The 15,348-nt window shown below is 40.3% G+C and overlaps 2 protein-coding genes across 2 annotated transcripts; both read left to right on the forward strand.

Moving 5' to 3' along the window:
• The first annotated feature begins 9,755 nt into the window (after window positions 1-9,755).
• On the forward strand, window positions 9,756-11,148 carry LOC9306149 (RING-H2 finger protein ATL29). The gene has a single exon (XM_002867983.2). It carries the CDS (start codon window positions 10,118-10,120, stop codon window positions 11,000-11,002), a length of 885 nt encoding a protein of 294 aa, XP_002868029.1. The 5' UTR covers window positions 9,756-10,117; the 3' UTR covers window positions 11,003-11,148.
• Window positions 11,149-13,075: 1,927 nt separating this feature from the next.
• LOC9304102 (putative pentatricopeptide repeat-containing protein At4g17915) lies at window positions 13,076-14,728 on the forward strand. The gene has a single exon (XM_002867984.2). The coding sequence runs from the start codon at window positions 13,267-13,269 to the stop codon at window positions 14,656-14,658; it is 1,392 nt and encodes a 463-aa protein (XP_002868030.1). The 5' UTR covers window positions 13,076-13,266; the 3' UTR covers window positions 14,659-14,728.
• Window positions 14,729-15,348: the final 620 nt, after the last annotated feature.

Genomic DNA, 15,348 nt, shown 5'->3' on the forward strand with positions numbered 1-15,348 from the left:
TTCTCGGGTTATAATCAGATAATGATGAACCCCGAAGATCAAGAAAAGACGTCATTTATCACAGATAGAGGTATCTACTGTTACAAGGTAATGCCTTTTGGTTTGAAAAATGCAGGAGCAACTTACCAACGATTGGTGAACAAAATGTTTCACAATCACCTCGGGAAGACTATGGAAGTCTACATAGATGATATGTTGGTTAAATCATTGAAGAAAGAAGATCATGTCAAACATTTGGAGGAATGTTTTGATATCCTCAATAAATATCAAATGAAGCTGAACCCGGCGAAGTGCACATTTGGAGTCCCATCCGGAGAATTTCTTGGCTATATCGTGACAGAAAGAGGGATTGAAGCCAATCCAAATCAAATTAATGCCTTTCTGAGCATGCCATCTCCAAGAAACTTCAAAGAAGTACAACGGTTGACTGGGCGGATTGCGGCTTTGAACCGTTTTATCTCGAGGTCAACGGACAAGTTGTTGCCTTTCTACCAAATTCTAAAAGGGAACAAAGGATTCCTTTGGGATGAGAAGTGTGAAGAAGCTTTTGGGCAGCTTAAGGCATACTTAACCACTCCACCTGTACTGTCCAAACCGGAAGTAGATGAAAAACTTTACTTGTACGTATCAGTCTCAAACCACGCGGTTAGTGGAGTCTTGGTTCGAGAAGACCGTGGGGAGCAGAAACCAATTTACTACGTGAGCAAGTCAATGACTGACCCGGAAACCAGATACACAATGATGGAAAAACTCGCACTCGCGGTGGTAACTTCGGCTCGGAAGCTGCGTCCATATTTTCAATCCCATCCGGTTGAAGTATTAACTAACCAACCACTCCGAACAATACTTCATAGTCCAAGTCAGTCCGGACGTTTGGCGAAATGGGCGGTGGAATTAAGCGAGTACGACATAGAGTTCAAAAGCCGGATCAGTATGAAGGCTCAGGTCTTAGCAGACTTCCTGACCGAACTACCAATACCTGGAACGATAGAGCAATCGGAGAACCAAACTTGGAAATTACACGTAGACGGGTCTTCAACAAAACAAGGATCCGGAGTGGGAATCAAGTTGGAATCTCCAACATCGGAAATTCTAGAACAGTCATTCCGATTATTATTCGATGCTTCCAATAACGAGGCAGAATACGAAGCCCTTATTGCCGGACTTCGACTAGCACAAGGAGTTGGAGCTAAAGAAATATCGGCCTATTGCGATTCACAATTAGTAGTTAACCAATTTAATGGAGACTATGAGGCTAAAGATTCGAGAATGGAAGCATACCTCGAAGTGGTGAAGGATCTATCTAAAAACTTCTCGAAATTTGAATTAATCCGTATACCTCGGGGAGAGAATACAACTGCAGACGCACTTGCCGCATTAGCGTCAACATCAGATCCTGAGTTAAAGAGAGTTATTCCAGTAGAGTGCATCTCGGAGCGAAGCATTCAAGACAACAAGGAAACCCTCGTCGTTACAAGGTCTCGAGCAGCGGCACGCGACCGTGGCGAACCAGAGATCGAACCGCCACCCAATAAACGAAGGAAGTCAAAGGGATCAGACACATCTAACAAGGAACCCGTTGTTTTAGCTGAAGAAGTGATTCCAGAAACGATGTTAGAAACCGAGGAGAATATTCTTGAACCAAACGAACATCCCGAACCAGAGCCACGGATATTTCACAAAGTTGACCAAATTCCGGCTAAAGACTGGGGGGCTGACTGGAGGGAGCCAATAAAGCACTACATCACGACAGGCGAGCTCCCAAAGAATAAATGGCAGGCCAGGAAAATGAAAGTCGTTAGCGCGAAATTTTGCCTATCAAAAGATGCGTTATATAGGCGAGGTGTTAGTGACCCTTACCTGTTATGCATTTTTGGGCCCGAAGTCGAAATCGTCATGAGCGAAGTGCATGAGGGATTATGTGGAAGTCATTCATCAGGAAGAGCTATGGCTTTTAAAGTTAAAAGAATGGGGTACTTTTGGCCCACTATGATCACAGATTGTGTTAAGTTCGCCCAAAGATGCAAGCGCTGCCAACTCCATGCGCCATTAATCCATCAACCGTCAGAGTTATTCTCCTCCATTTCCGCCCCATACCCGTTTATGAGATGGTCAATGGACATCATTGGACCATTACACAAATCAACTCGAGGCGTACAGTACCTTTTAGTCCTTACGGACTACTTTTCAAAATGGATTGAAGCTGAGGCGTATGTTGGTATCAAGGATTCGGCGGTGAAGACCTTTATTTGGAAAAACATTATATGTCGACATGGAGTTCCGTACGAAATAGTCACTGATAATGGACCACAATTCATTTCACACGAGTTCGATGCCTTTTGTGCGGACTGGGGAATCAAAGTTAGTTATTCTACTCCACGATATCCGCAAGGAAACGGACAAGCTGAAGCCGCGAACAAGACAATATTAAGCAATCTCAAGAAACGCTTAAGTCATCTAAAGGGAGGATGGTATGAAGAACTCCAACCCGTCCTGTGGGCCTATCGTACGACCCCTAGGCGACCTACAGGAGAAACTCCATTCTCTTTGGTTTATGGCATGGAGGCGGTAGTACCAGCTGAACTCAATGTGCCCGGACTTCGTCGAACAGAAGCACCGTTAAATGAGGAAGAAAATTCAGCAATGCTTAATGATTCACTAGATACCATAAATGAAAGGCGTGATCAAGCTCTAATTCGGATCCAGAATTACCAACAGGCAGCAGCCCGGTATTACAATTCAAAGGTTAAAAGTAGGCCGTTCTTCGTGGGAGATTACGTATTAAGGCGCGTCTTTGACAACAAAAAAGAAGAAGGTGCCGGAAAACTCGGTATTAATTGGGAAGGACCTTACATTATTACCGAAGTGGTTCGAAACGGTGTTTATAGGTTGAAAGACCTAGAAGACAATCCAGTGAAGCGACCTTGGAATGTGATCAACTTAAAGAAGTTTTATGTTTAAAGCTATATGCATTATTTTTGTACATGAACTACGATTTGGCTTGATCCCGAAATGGGTACGTAGGCAGCTCGAAGACGGGTTCAGCAAGACGAGCCGTTTTCCTTGAGAAAGGAAAAGGCAACCGTCACATTAACTACAAAAGTTTCTAAGGCTCAAGCCCAACAAGTCTACCGAGTTGACTAAACCCGAAGTGGGGAACTCGCTTTAAGCCGAGCTCAGTTCTCGCATTCTAAAGAGAAAGGTCTGATCAGCCTAAAAAAAATCTCGAAAGCATTGCCACAAGGCCACAAAAGGTTAAAAGCGGACTTTGCAAACCCGCATTTAATTTTAACCAAACCCCCTTGGGTCACAACCTAGAAAGGTTTAAAAGCCTCCTCAGGCAAATATCTTGTTCAAAAGAAAATAATAATAAAGCCTCCTTAGGCAAAAATAAGTTTGAAATTAAGTCTTAAGATAAAAAGGGACAATCCCCAATTTAAAGTGGACGCAGCCACTACGGAGCGATCTCCACCTCGGGCTCCTGCTCAGCAACCAGAATTTCATTCACCTCCTTGACTGGTGCTTGGTCAGATGAAGCTCCCTGACCAACCTCCGCGGGACAACCAACCTCCGGAGTAACCTCCGATACCACAGGAGCTACGGGCGGGACAATGCCCTCCGTCTCACTTGAACCTGGAAATAATAATTCCAGTCAATCAGAGGTACAAGGTAAGAAAAGGTAAGCCTTAGGAGCCAAGCGTTACCTGCCCAGTCTAAACCCGATTCGCTTATTGGAGGTGATTCAGTAAAGAATGCCTCGAAGTCAAGCGGGTTGAAGGCCGAAGTAGGAAGAGCTGCCAAGCGACTCCGTTTCTCAGAAAGGTTAGTCGAAAGCTCGGTTCTCTCTTGATCCTCGGAGAAATCTGCATCATGGATCTGATCCAGCAGGATCAGGTTGCTCTCGTGCTCCTTGATGTCAGATTCCAAGTCAGACCTAGCCTTCTCAGTCTGCATGAATCGGATGGCCCCTTGGATCAACTCCATCCCGCGTCCCTTGACCTCTTTTCTGGCTCTTGATGCCGACCTCGCCAACTCGGAGTCACGCAATTTGGCGATCGCCTTGTACTTCGCGTTGAGCTCGATGAGTTGGTCGTTCAGGGAATCTGCGTTTGATTCGGACTCTTGAAGCCTACCTTGAATACCAGAAAACTCTTCCTGGAGTTTGAAGTTCTAGTCGTACTGACCCTGCAGCTCCCCCTTTATCTGCGCAAGCTCGGATGTTAAATTGTCGACTTTGTCCTCCAGATCATGCTTGGAGCCGGCAGAAGAACTGAGTTCGGCCTCAAGGGCGGAGAGTTTCTTTGACAACATGTCAATCTCCTTCTCTCGGCCAATGACCAACCCTTCGTAATGTTCGATCATGTCGTTAAATTCGCTTTGAGCCTGGCGTTATACATGAACCCGGGATGACGAGTCAGTTCGCAGAATGGCAACACAATAAAAAATATACATAAAAGAAAGCGGGACTAACCCGAGATGAGTGATGCGCGTGAAGCAAATAACGTTCACGAATCGCAGGGCGCCATTTGTTGAAATCTGGCAAGATCGAACCCGAACGGGTCTTGAAGCATCGGAAGACGCTGCCTTCTGTCTCCATAGCTGCGAAGAAGGAAGAATTGTAAAAATTGGAATTTTAATAAAGACAAAAGTTTTAGTGTGTGTAAATCACCAAACCTGAAAGCGATTTAACTTGCGGGACAAGAGCAGGCTTCAGCCTCGAGGGAGCATCTCGAGATTCAGAATCCCCCTTTTTCGGAGACGCGCTCCGGGCAGGCATTCCACTATCCGGCTGGGAAGAGGAGGACATGTCAACCGGTCGTGGAGGACCCATTGGTTCAGAAGGAGGGGATGACCGAGGTGAGCGGTCAGTCCGGGCCCTTGACTTTTCCCTCTGCGGGGAAGGATCTCTGCGAGAAGACTTGTCTCTCTTCCGGCGAACCAAGTTCTTAATTGGCTCGTTACTAAAATCATCTCGGGGAGGACGAGGTGAATCACGGCGAGGAGATTGACCCCTCCGAGGAGAACGTGAGTCGCGGCGATCGCGACGGGGAGTTAGTCTGAAGGAAGCAACAGATCGGGCTCCCTCGGTACTGCCATCATCGACCAGCAAGGTTCTACTATAGTCCTTCTTATCTATAGAAGTCGCGAGAAACTTTTTCTTCTCCTCGCAAGCCTCAGCCATCGGCTTGGAAAGCAACTTACGCTTGGCCGCAAGGGCCCGAGATGACATTCCCTGAGTTGAGGGAGGGGGAGGAATTTGGTGAAGATGACCAGGCGGACTCATCCTGAGTCTGTGGTTAGCCTCTATGAATCGTTCGAGAGTGAAGGAGTTCCAAAGGGTTTCCCCTTCAAGAATTATTTTGAAGAATTCGATGAACTCTTCAGATGGGAGATTAGAAGCGATGAAAGCTGCGAAATGAAACAACGATGTTAGTTAATAAAGATAAAGAAACAACCGGGAAAGGTACGGGCGACCTAATCTCTACCGGGTTTTGCCGACCACTTCGAAGGGAGGAAATCTGCAAGATTTCCAATCGAAGCGGGAGTTTTCTTAATCAAGAACCAAGGATGATGCCAATTTTCATCCTTGTTTGGAAGATGCGAAATGATGTTCCTGTTGGCGTTAGGATATGCTGAGAAATACCCCGTTTTCTTCGACGAGCTTCTCACGCTTAGAAGCTCATTTAATTCGGCAACTCCGATAACGTAACCGGCCTCCGCCGCGATTGTTATAATGCCGAGAATAGTACGAAGAAGATTGGGGGTTAATTGAGGAAGAGCGATTTCAAGGGCCGCTAGGTATAAAATTAGGGCTTCGGGAAGAGGAAAAGTCAGCCCGCAACCTTTGAAATAAATCTCATACACACAGAAGTAACCGTCGCGATGGTTCTCTGGAGATTCTGTGGGGGAAGCTATTTGTGCTTCCGCCATAATTTCCGGCGGAATCCGGCAAAGCTCTTTCAACCGCTCGAGGGATTGAAGAGTACAAGTGGAGCTATAGTGCGGACCGGCGATGTCACCAGGGCGGGTGCACTCGTCGTTACTAGAGCGCCTCTCGTCGAAAGACGGAGATTCGGGTCTATCGGAATCAGAAGTCATTGGGAAGAAAAGAAAATTCAAGATCCGGCGAAGAAGGGTTTTGGTGAAGGAACGAAGAGAGAGGTTCTGATTAAAGTACAAAAGTAAAAGAAGAGAGTAATGGTGAAAAGAAGTTACCTCAAGCTAATGATGAAACCGCCTCGGAAGTCGTGTGGGAAGTGGGAAGGTTTTTCCCGTTTTAATAGTAATTAATCAATATACGGTCATAATGATGACAGATGTCACTCGGTTAAAAATGGCTATTGCCGAAATTAAAGGAGTGATGTGATTTTCGGCGGGAAATCTTAAAGATTCTCGAGCGCAATCTTTGGCCACTTGAGCATTTAAAGTCCTCCGAATTGGAATAGCACTTCGAAGAACTTGGGGGGCTAATTGTTGGTGTCGGATCCCGCACCAGAAGTACGAGACCAACCAAAGATTGCCACGTAATCAGGGTAATGGCCCATAAAAGATGCAGCCCATTGGACCCGTGAGCCGAAGGGATGTTCGAAAATGGTTGTTACCATTTCGAGAATCCGAAGTGACTGCATTGTGGCACGGGTTCGATGAAAAAGGCAAGGGTAAGTCGGTTCAAGGACAGTTGGGCCAAAAGAGGCGAGGCCCATGAAGATCGGAGTCAACCCAAATTCAAACGTTGAGCATTAAAGCCGAAGAATCAAAACGGACACATTTAAGAAGAAATAATTGTGCTTAATTATTCATTTTAATGTCGTTTATTTGTGTATAAATATAGAGGCCAAGGGCCATGTAAGGGGGACTTCCTCTGAAGAGAAAAATACTATAGCAGTTTTCGTATCAATTTACAAGTTCTTACGTATTCATTTTTTGTCCCTCAAGAATAATCTTTCCCACTTAACGAAATACTTGAGTGTGCGAATCCGCCTTCCACAACTAATAGGGAAATTCATATCATATACTAGAAACGTGTACGTACACTACTGAACATGTATGTGATAGAAAAAGCATCGATGATTTTAAAAAGATGGTGACATTCAACCATCTTAAAGTCCTAATTGGGAGATATGACATGATTTGGAAGATTGAAAGTACACTAATTACTGTATAGACGAAGCATTATATGAAGGTGAATATTTGACCTACACGAATACACATGGACATGGTAGAGGTGAAATGCATGGTAATGGTTTGGTATTGGAGGATCATCAAAGGGGATATTACTTGAATCAAAGTACAGTTTAGTGAATGTGAATGAGTCTTACGAAGTGTATAATTGTTTTTCTACAATGCTAAGCACTAAGCCGAAGAGACTCGATGATGATTTTTCTCTTTTCTTCGACAATTTAACCAATGTCTAACTGATAAGAAAGAAGTAAAATAGTACAATATGGAAAGACAATTTTTTGCGGGAAATCCCTATACTCTAAATACCCGGTACCAAATGAGTCCCATGGAAACCAAACCGAATATCTTAATGCTTAGGGCTAGTATGAATTATCATGATGACTATGTATGTTAAGGACGATACAAATATCATTGTTAAGACAATGTACTAGCGTAAATAGGTGCATACACATGCATATTAGGAAAGTTAACGTACACAAGTACATCCATTGGAGACTATGTACGTAAACATGTAATAATGTGTACGTGAGAAACGAGGTAGTGATCATGACAGAGAGAATGGTGTTATTACCACCAAGTGTAGCGTCTTGCCAGGAGAGAAGTAAAACTATCACAAACAAGTGAGATTGGAACATTCTTTTTATTCATATTAGCAATCTAAGTGTAAATTGTATCGTTTTTTCCAACCCGTTAAGGATAGTGTGAATAGTGTGTGCATGATGAATAGCATTGCTGATGAAACTAACCATGGGTCAGAGGTGGAAACAATGAAGAAGTAGATTAGGAAGAAAAGATAGAGGGCGATAAAGAGGATGAAAAGAAAGAAGATGAGGATGACGAAGAGAAGAAAGAGGACGATAAAGATGACGACTATGAACAATAGTAAAGGTAATGGCAAAAACTATATTACAACAAGTGGACTGATTTTTTTGTTGAGAAATATGGGATAAGATATGTCAGGAATGTTGGTGACACTCAACTTACTGTGGGGCTAGCATAAAAATTCAGTTGATTATTAGAAACGTGTACGTATATTAATTAACGTGTACGTGATTTATAAAGCATCATTGGTTTATGTAATTAAAGTTGATTATTCGACACATGTACGTATACTACTTCACATGTACGTACACAGAAGAAATTCGCTGAAGGGTATAATTGTAATTGTGCAGTCATCTTCCACCTGAGTATTATCTACTTCTGCAACCCTAAATTTACAGCCGTCATTAATCTTCCACCTGAGTATCTACTTCGTCGTTTGGTTTTTTCCCAGCCATCTCGAAGGTTGCTATCTCGCCGGAGGTTTCTTAGTTCCTCTTCGCCGGAAAACCTACAACTTTCTCTTCGCCGGTTTTTGGAGTTCAATGCGATGCCTCAAATCAAGTAGCGGACAATTCGAACGGGGATGTCGAAAACGAATATGGATGAATGAATTCAGAACTGATTTCTACTTCTCTCTCGAATCTCTCCTTCTCTCTGTCGTTGTTCTTCTTCGTTTTCTTGAAATTTTTTTTTTTTTTTTTTAATTCAAAACAAAAAAAAACTAAACCGCAAAGTAACTGTATCGTTTGGTTTAACTCTTTAGGAGCATTTTCGTCATAAATTGGCTTAAATGTCAAAACGTGAGAAGCAAATCTCACTTTGCCAAACGGTGAGAACAAATCTTTTTTTCAACACAAACGTGAAAATTTCTTAATATTATATTATAGCACCTCACAAATATGTTGATCAATAAAAAAGTAGACGTTTTACTAATATTATCTGCATGCATTTTTTTGGTTTTGTGTCTCAAATTACTACAATAAAATGTATATGGAATGGAATAATGATGTGATGAGAATCGTGTTAATATGTGAATGATTGATAACACAATTACACAAAATGACATTTCATTTTCGTGTCTTTATCTATGAAATTGGGAAGATCTGGATTCACTATACTGATACAATTGGGGATACTTTTTCTGTTTTTGATAAGATAAGATAAGGTTTTCTCAAATGCATATAATATAGTTATCTAGTTTTGTGACTTTTTGTCCTTTAAGTTGTTTCACATTATTAAAGGTAAGATTGTCTTATAAAAGAACTGTTTTTTTACTAACCATGGAAAATGGAAAACAACTTCACTTAACCTACTAGTACTTGACTTAACTAATGATAAGGTCAAAATATAGATATAAGTGATTACGGACGGGTCTATATATATTTTGTCTCTTCTTCACCAAAGCCACAAAGGACTGATGTTTTTCAAATTGTTTTGCAAATTCACCTCCCCGACATATGTCTCTTCATGCAACACATCAATTCAGGTCCCGTGGAGAACCTTTGTGGATTGTGCTTGTGTAAAATTAGCGCTAGTAATTGATCGGATGTTCGTTGATTCAAAGGTATAATAAATACAAAGATAGCTCGATGACCACTGATTTTGAATAATGGTCGTTCATCGAGAGTTTTCGATAATCGTTAGATTTATGAAGTATCCCGATAACAAATAAGTATATTCAAAAGATCCTTATAACTTGATGAATTGTGTATATTCGAAAGGACCACAAACGAAAAGCCATGAACCAAAAATCCTAATTTTTGCTTGTTAAATACGTGACTTATAACGGGAAAAAAAAAAACAAAAAACTGACTACTTTTTAGGACTAAGCAACAACAAATGTCACAGACGACTCGTTCAATGCATAGCATTAAGCAAACAAAACCAAACCCAAAAACACACTTTTTATTTTTAGTAACCAAAACACACTCTTTCTCTCACACCAAACACACATTTTCCACACACTATACCAAATAAAACTGAACTCTAAATAAACAATAATTAAGAAAATAACCTTAAAAATAAATAGTGAATTTCTCTTGTCTCTCGCTTTCTTGTTTTTTTGGTATATGAGAAATCTCACGGCGGAGATAATCAGTCTCCGGCCAACTTAATGTCGACAATAATTCCTTCACCTCTGCCACCGCAACCTCCGCCACCGCAACCTCCGCCACAACATTACGTTACACCGCCTCTCACGGTGATCCTCACCGTAATCCTCCTCGTCTTCTTCTTCATTGGTTTCTTCACTCTCTATTTTTGCAAGTGTTTTCTCGACACAATGATGCAAGCTTGGCGTCTCCACCACGGCGGAGATACCGTATCCGACAATCCCCTCCAGCCACCGGAAGCTCCTCCCGTAAATCCCGGTCTTGACCTTCGAATCATTAATTCGTTTCCCACTTTTCCTTACTCCTCCGTTAAAGATCTCCGGGAAGAAAAATACGGCCTCGAATGCGCCATTTGTCTTCTCGAATTCGACGGAGATCACGTGCTCCGTCTCTTGACAACATGCTACCACGTGTTCCACCAAGAATGCATCGATCTCTGGTTCGAATCTCACAGAACTTGTCCTGTTTGTCGTCGAGATCTTGATCCTCCTCCGCAACCGGAAAACACCAAGCCTACCGTCGATGAAATGATCATAGATGTGATTCAAGAAACAAGCGACGACGAGGAAGACGATCATCATCGTCATCAGACAACAACACCTATTGATACTTGGCCATCTTCAGGACAGAGTAGTAGCATCAAAAAGGAACAAAACTTGCCGGAGAAATTCTCTAGATCGCACTCGACGGGACACTCGATAGTGAGAAACAAACCGGAGGAAGAAGATAAGTATACATTGAGATTACCAGAACATGTAAAGATTAAGGTCACGAGAGGACATAGTCAGACAGAGAGTTGTGTTACGTTCGCCGAACTTGTTAAAAACAGAGGATATGATCATCGCCGGTTTGGTGAAGTCTCTGGTCAAACGCAATCTGAAAATTGAAGGAGAAAGAAATTATACACTTTTTTTTTTGTCAATTAGTTTATTTTTTCGTCTTGTTGTTGTATTGGTTACATATCTTGTAGGTAGAAGACATTTTAACTTGAAAACCTTTAACAAAATAAAAAATTAACTTGAGAAGATGCTAATTAGTGGTTTTTTTTTCTTTTTTCTTACCGGAGTTTAATAATAAGAACGGACAATTTACTTTGTAATGCTAAAGAAGATTGTGAGTGATTGACCTTACAAAAGGAAAGCCTTGTGAGTCTGCCCTTGCGTTCAAATCAACTTTATTTGCAGAACAAAATTTAGATTTGAAAGAGATGAACCAATTCTATGGTGAAAAATAAACTGAAATAATTACTGTTATTCCACCATATACTGTAATATGCATCCTGAATAAACCAATAAAATATTACTACATATGATAAATTAATTGCTAAAAAGTACAAAATGAATGAAAATTGATTACATACAGAATATAAACTAATCTAATTTGTATTTATTATGTAATGATATGAAAAACTTGCAATAATGAAATGGATGACATGAAAAGCTTAATGTGATAGATAATAGATAACATGAAAATCATAATGTACTATCATTACTAAAATTACAAATGACATGAAAAGCTCAATGGTGAAGCAAATTTCTTACATGATGCCAAGAAATTTACCAATGGATAATGAAAATATTATTCTAATGTGATAGATAATCATCGCTTTTTCAATATATATTTTAACTTAAATGAATATAATGACCTATATATCGACTTTTTCCAGCCCAAATAGTTCTCGCATTAAGTTACATGAATCAAAATAGCAACTATGAAGGATAGCAACTATTGTACAGGCCCTGTGGTTTAGTTGTAAGGAGACGGACTTGAGACGCCAACATGTTTCAAGTTCGATCTATCTGTTGCACGAAACTCCAATTCATTTCTTTTAGACACTTATACGGATATGGGTCCATGACGTGGGCTGTACCTCTCCCAAAGATTAGTTTAAGCCCCTCCATATATCTAGGATTTACTTTAAATTATCAAAAAAGAAAAGAAAAGAAAGAAGAGAATTGAATTAAATTAGTAGGAGTTTGAAGCTCTTGAGCATTTACAATCTATATAACCAACCTACCTGTAAAACTAACTCATCTCAGCTAATTGAATTTTTTTTCTCTGTTTTACGATGACAAACCTTCCAATTTTTTTGACTCAGAATGATCGTCGTCCCATGCAACCTGTCTTGAAACTCGATCAAGGCAATGAATGAAGCAAATTTGGGTTTTGTGGGATTGAGCAACGACCGCAAACTCAATATCAAGGATGTGAAAGATGCTCTTCACTCGATGCATCTAAAATTCGAGATGGACGAGATCCCGTCTAGTTAAAGAGAAAGATGAAGACGAAGATGACTATATATATATATATAAATAATAGATTATTTATATGTTTTAATAATTATAATCTCTAAAGTAATTATTATTACATTTTGAAAAAAATTATAACTATGTTTTGCTGTTTTTGATTTTGTTCTTAATGTTTTTTTTTGTTCTAACAAATGGCTTTCAACAGTTTTCTAATTATATTTATTAACGTATCTATAAACCGATACTATGGGAAAGCTCATCAAGTCTTTTGATATAGAATCGTCAGAACCCATATTATAGCTTTTATTCTGCTTTTATAGTAGCCAAAAAGCCAAGTTTGAAGAACAAAATGTCTTCTATTTTTCTATTAATGAGTTTTAAACAAGACTGGATTGCTAGTCATTTATTAGTTTTGCTTCTAATTATCACCTAATAAAGAAATCTGCTTTTGGCCTTTTGCATATTTTAAGCCTATTCAATTATACTTCTCACTTGTTTATTTGCAAAATAACAAGCAAGCATGACATGGTTTATCAATTCTGCTACATACCTTAAAAGAAAGAATTTTATTTGTTGGTGTATGTGTTAACATTTATAATTTAGGACTTACTTTGATTAAAACAAAAACTAAAAGGTCTATTATGCAAATACAATAAACTTGGAAGTTGAAGACTGTTCTTGTAAAACCCCCCTCTCAGATACTGCAATGAGGAAAACAAAAATCTCTTTCAAATTTGTTTCGAAAATTTCACATTTTTCCGATGCCCATCAAATTCTTCGCCAAGATCTGCATCTGAATTATCTAAAGTTCCTCCATTTTAGTTTGTTTATCAAATCCAATGTCACGAATTCATCTGCTTCTTCTACCATTCTTTTATGTTTATTCGGATTAATCCGATAGAATGGTTCGTGGGTTGGTGAATTTCACTGGATTATCAACGAGGTTATTAAACATTTGCGTTGATTCACTCTGCAAATTTCGGAAATTGGAAAAAGCTGAGACCTTGATCATTGACGGAATCAGATTAGGTGTTGCTCCTGATGTCGTCACTTACAACACATTGATCAGTGGTTATTGTCGATTCGTTGGTATAGAAGAAGGTTACGCTGTGACTCTTCGGATGAGAGACGCCGGAATTAGACCAGACGTCGCTACGTATAATTCTTTAATCGCCGGAGCAGCTAGACGGCTGATGTTAGATCGTGTCCTCTACCTGTTCGACGAAATGCTTGAGTGGGGTATTTATCCTGATTTGTGGAGTTACAATACTTTGATGTGTTGTTATTTTAAGCTAGGGAAACACGAAGAAGCGTTTCGGGTTCTTTATAAGGATCTTCAGCTCGCCGGGCTAAGTCCCGGTCCTGATACTTACAATGTTCTTCTTGATGCTCTATGCAAGTGTGGGTATATAGACAATGCTCTTGAGCTCTTTAAAGAGATGCAGAGTAAGTTTAAACCGGAGCTTATGACTTATAACATTCTTATCAACGGGCTTTGTAAATCCAGGAGGGTCGGTACTGCGAAATGGATGCTGACTGAGCTCAAGAGATCGGGTTACACTCCGAATGCTGTTACATACACTACAATCCTGAAATTATATATTAAGACTAGGAGGATTAGAAGAGGGCTTCAGTTGTTCTTAGAGATGAAAAGAGAAGGGTATACGTATGACGGGTATGCGTATTTTGCGGTTGTTAGTGCTTTGATTAAGACAGGTAGAACGAAAGAGGCGTATGAGTATATGCAAGAGCTAGTTAGGAAAGGTAGGAGACATGACATTGTTTCGTACAACACATTGTTGAATCTGTATTTTAAAGACGGGAATTTGGATGCAGTGGATGATTTGTTAGGAGAGATAGAGCGGAAAGGAATGAAAGCGGATGAGTATACACACACGATTATAGTCAATGGTTTGTTAAGGACAGGACAGACGAGAAGAGCCGAGGAGCATTTTGTAAGTATGGGAGAGATGGGGATTGGATTGAATCTTGTGACTTGTAACTGTTTGGTAGATGGATTGTGTAAAGCGGGTCATGTGGACCGGGCGATGAGATATTTTGAGTCAATGGAAGTGAAAGATGAGTATACTTACACCTCTGTTGTGCATAATCTCTGTAAAGACATGAGGTTTGTTTGTGCTTCAAAGCTGCTACTGTCGTGTTACAATAAGGGAATTAAGATTCCGACATCAGCAAGACGGGCGGTTTTGTCGGGTTTACGGATGTCTGGGTGTTACGGTGAAGCCAGAAAGGCGAAGGCCAAAATGAAATTGACCCTGGTTGGGAATTCCTGACGATAAGTTTTGAAGTGAAAGTGTAATGTACTTATGTATCATGAAATAGAATAAAAGTCATGATTTTTTACATTCAAAAGACAAAAGGTCTCTGTACTCATGTGAACCGGATAAAATCCCATAACCAAACTTATTAATTGAACCGGCCGGTTCGTCATTCAAGCCAAATGAAAATCACTATCAACGTAACAATTTGATAGTAGATACCATATTTGCTTCTTCATTGTCTTCTCTTCAGATAGTAAACGCTAACTAAGGCCCAGAATCAAGAGATTGCTAGAATTGGATTAAGATTGTTCTGAACAATCGATGCAGAGGAAAATCCCATAAGTAACAGATGCCCAAGTCGGATTCTTCGCACTTTAATCAAAGCAGACCTAGAAGAATCCAAAATTCTACATTAATCCCAATCGAATAACACAAAAATGTGAAAAGAAAATTACGGAAACAAGAAAAATCGAACCTTGTTTTCAGATTTTTGATTTGAGTTTTCTTAAAACAAAAGTTTTGGCGGTAAGATTGTAGACGAGATTAAAAGGATTTTCAGAGCGGAAACAACAATTTATAGTTGTGTCTGGCCAAAAAATAACCAAAGCAACCGGGAGATTACGATTTTACCCTTCCAGATTGCTTTTGTTAACCGGCTTGAGTCTAAAGAACCGGAACTATCAATTAAACCGGCCAATTCGT

This window comes from Arabidopsis lyrata, assembly GCF_000004255.2.
Source record: "Arabidopsis lyrata subsp. lyrata unplaced genomic scaffold ARALYscaffold_7, whole genome shotgun sequence".
In the NCBI taxonomy this organism is placed as follows: domain Eukaryota; kingdom Viridiplantae; phylum Streptophyta; class Magnoliopsida; order Brassicales; family Brassicaceae; genus Arabidopsis; species Arabidopsis lyrata.